The 3031-nt window shown below is 50.5% G+C and overlaps 1 protein-coding gene across 1 annotated transcript; it reads left to right on the forward strand.

Annotated features, from left to right (window-relative positions):
* Positions 1-745: 745 nt before the first annotated feature.
* Positions 746-2338, forward strand: LOC137834032 (uncharacterized). Its single transcript, XM_068642098.2, has one exon. It carries the CDS (start codon positions 746-748, stop codon positions 2336-2338), a length of 1593 nt encoding a protein of 530 aa, XP_068498199.2.
* Positions 2339-3031: the final 693 nt, after the last annotated feature.

A 3031-nucleotide genomic window follows, 5' to 3' on the forward strand; every position in this document is an offset into this window, starting at 1 on the left:
ACGTAAAGGTAAACCCTAGTTTCAGCCTATATAAAGGGTGCCCAAAACCCTGGTAAGGTACGCAGTTTCTAAGACTGAAGCTGATATACACTCTTGGTGTGTCTTTGCCGTAATACTGACTTAAGCGTCGGAGTGTAAATGGCCACTAGGGCGCCCCTTTGTCTTTGCAGGTGAGAGGTTTCTTGATCAAGAAGGCACGATTCTCAGGCAAGATCAAAGGACCAAAGCAGCTGTTAGAGTCAACCGGCGAAGAGAGTCAACCGACAGGAACATTTGGTGCCCATTGTGGGGCCCGTTAAAACAAGGTCCACTCACAGTCACGTTAAGAGCCTTTACCAACAATATGAGGAGTACGAGGCAAGCAGCTGCTGGATCCGCAGGAAGAGTACCCTCCGGAGGGGACAACGTTACCACACAACAAATCTTGGATACAATGCGTGCCCTCCAAGCGGAAGTAACGACTTCCCGAGCAGACAATGCAGAATTGCGCAGAGCCAATGAAGAACTGCGTAGGGATTTGCAACAGGTAGGGGAACGCGTGACAGAGAAACGAGCCCCACCAGCACCAGTTAGAGCACGTCCCATGTCGTTCTCATGAGCAATCATGAATACAACGTTACCAACAACGTCCCTGGGATCGAAAGTCTCCTTCACAGGAGTAGAGGACCCGGAGGCCCATCTCACAGTGTTCCACACCCAGATGATGCTCACTGGAGGATCCGACGTCGTGTACTGTAAAATGCTCATGAGCACGCTATCGGACAGACACATCACCAACTTCGACCAGTTTGTCGCACTATTCAAGGAACAGTACCTTGTGAACAAGGCCCCCACCCGACTTTCTTATGACGTCTTTGATGTCAAACAATACCAAGGGGAGTCCATGAAGGATTACCTGAACAGGTTCGGGGTTCAAGTGGTAAGGTTGAAGCCCACTGATGAGGCTATGATAGTACATGCCTTTGTCAAGGGAATGTTGGCGAGACCTTTCAGTGAGTCACTACTAAGGTTTTACCCAAAGACGTTCACAGAGATTAGACGTCGTGCGTTAGCACACATAGTCGCAGATGATCGAGTAACGCAGAAACAAGGTCTTGTCGGCCCCGCCCGACCTCGAGCGGCAACACGACCTCCACCCATGTGGGTGCACGAGGCAGCCACGGAGAAAAAGGGGGCGGAAAAGCCCTATGAGCGGACCCATACAAGAATGCGCGCGCGAAGAGATCCTCCCCTAAGGCATAACTTTCGCGTGGAGCTCAAGGAGTTGATTGCCATCCCGAACATAGCGGCGAAATTAAAGGTACCAGCAAAGACAGATAAGAAGATGGGGCCCAACAAGAACGCTTGGTGTGAGTTCCACCAGGTGAACGGACACCACTTACGCAATTGTCTGGCCCTGGCACATCAACTAGATGAACTAGTGAAGAACGGTTTCTTGAAAGATTACCTCCAAGAACCGCAGGACGACCAAGTTTTGGTAGCAGCGGGAACAGATCAAGGGCACGAGGTGCCTATCCACAGAGAGGTAAACACTATCTCAGGAGGATTCTCAGGTGGAGGGAGCACTGCCTCTCAGCGAAAGAAGTACGCGCGAGGGGTGACGGCAGAAGAGGTACTACAAACGAACCTGATCCCCGACGTCGACCTCACCTTCACGAAAGCCGACCTTCAGGATGTCGTACCCCACGATAATGATCTCGTGGTAATCTCGTTAGTCACGACAGGGAGAAGGGTGCGCCGCGTCCTCGTAGACCAAGGAAGTTCGGCAGATGTTATGTTCTTGACAACCTTCAAACAGTTACGGCTGTCCATGGACCAGTTAAGGCCCTACACCGGATGCTTGTATGGGTTCGCGGGGGACGAGGTTGTGGTTCGTGGACACATCGAATTGAGGACAATGTTCACGGATGGCACGTCTTCCCGCACTGCCAACATCAGGTACCTCGTTGTCGACGCTCCTTCTGCATATAATATATTGTTAGGAAGACCAGCTTTAAACAGGCTGGGAGCGGTACCCTCCACGAGGCATATGAAGATGAAACTGCCTTCCCTTGGGGGAGCACTGATCACCATCAAATCTGACCAGAAGGAGGCGCGAAGGTGCTACAAAAACAGCCTCAAGACAAAGAAATGGGTGTTTTCTGTTACTACCAAACCACCGAGAGAAGACGGAGTGACCTGCGAAGAGATCGTTCGAGAAACCCGACCCAAGCCCGTCGGAGGTGTAGTAGAGAAGGAGATCGGAGGAAAGATGTTTAAACTTGGGCGGTCTTTGAGTAAGGAATCACAGTATCAGGTTGCGGGGGTCATAGCACGACACCTTGACGCGTTCGCATAGACCAACGCCGACATGCTCGGTATTGACCCTAATTTCTTGTGTCATCGTCTCACTATGGACCCCAAAGTCCGACCTGTCCGCCAAAGAAGGCGAAAGTTCAATGGAGAAAAGCGTCAAGTCATACGGGAAGAAACAAAGAAGCTACTATAGGCTGGCCACATTAGGGAAATCCAGTATCCCGAGTGGCTTGCCAACGTGGTACTAGTGAAGAAGGCCAATGGAAAATGGAGGATGTGTATCGATTTCACAGACCTCAACAAGGCCTGTCCGAAGGATTCCTACCCGCTACCCAGTATTGATGCCCTGGTGGATAGCGCCTCTGGATGTAAGTTACTAAGCTTCCGGGATGCATTCTCCGACTACAACCAGATTATGATGCACCCCAGAGATGAATGCAAGACCGCGTTCATGATGGAACAGTCTTGCTATTGCTATAAGGCCATGCCCTTTGGGCTAAAAAACGCAGGAGCCACTTACCAGCGGTTGATGGACAGAGTGCTAACATCCATGTTAGGGCGAAATGTCCAAGCACACATAGATGATATGGTGGTCACCTCTCAGCAAAAGGAACAACACGTAGCCGATTTGGAAGAGCTATTCACCACAATAGCAAAGTATAGGCTAAAGCTGAACCCGAAAAAGTGTGTGTTGGGATAGAAGCAGGAAAATTCTTAGGATTCCTACTCACTGAAC

The sequence above is a fragment of the Phaseolus vulgaris genome, chromosome 5, assembly GCF_051622355.1.
Source record: "Phaseolus vulgaris cultivar YP4 chromosome 5, ASM5162235v1, whole genome shotgun sequence".
In the NCBI taxonomy this organism is placed as follows: Eukaryota; Viridiplantae; Streptophyta; class Magnoliopsida; order Fabales; family Fabaceae; genus Phaseolus; species Phaseolus vulgaris.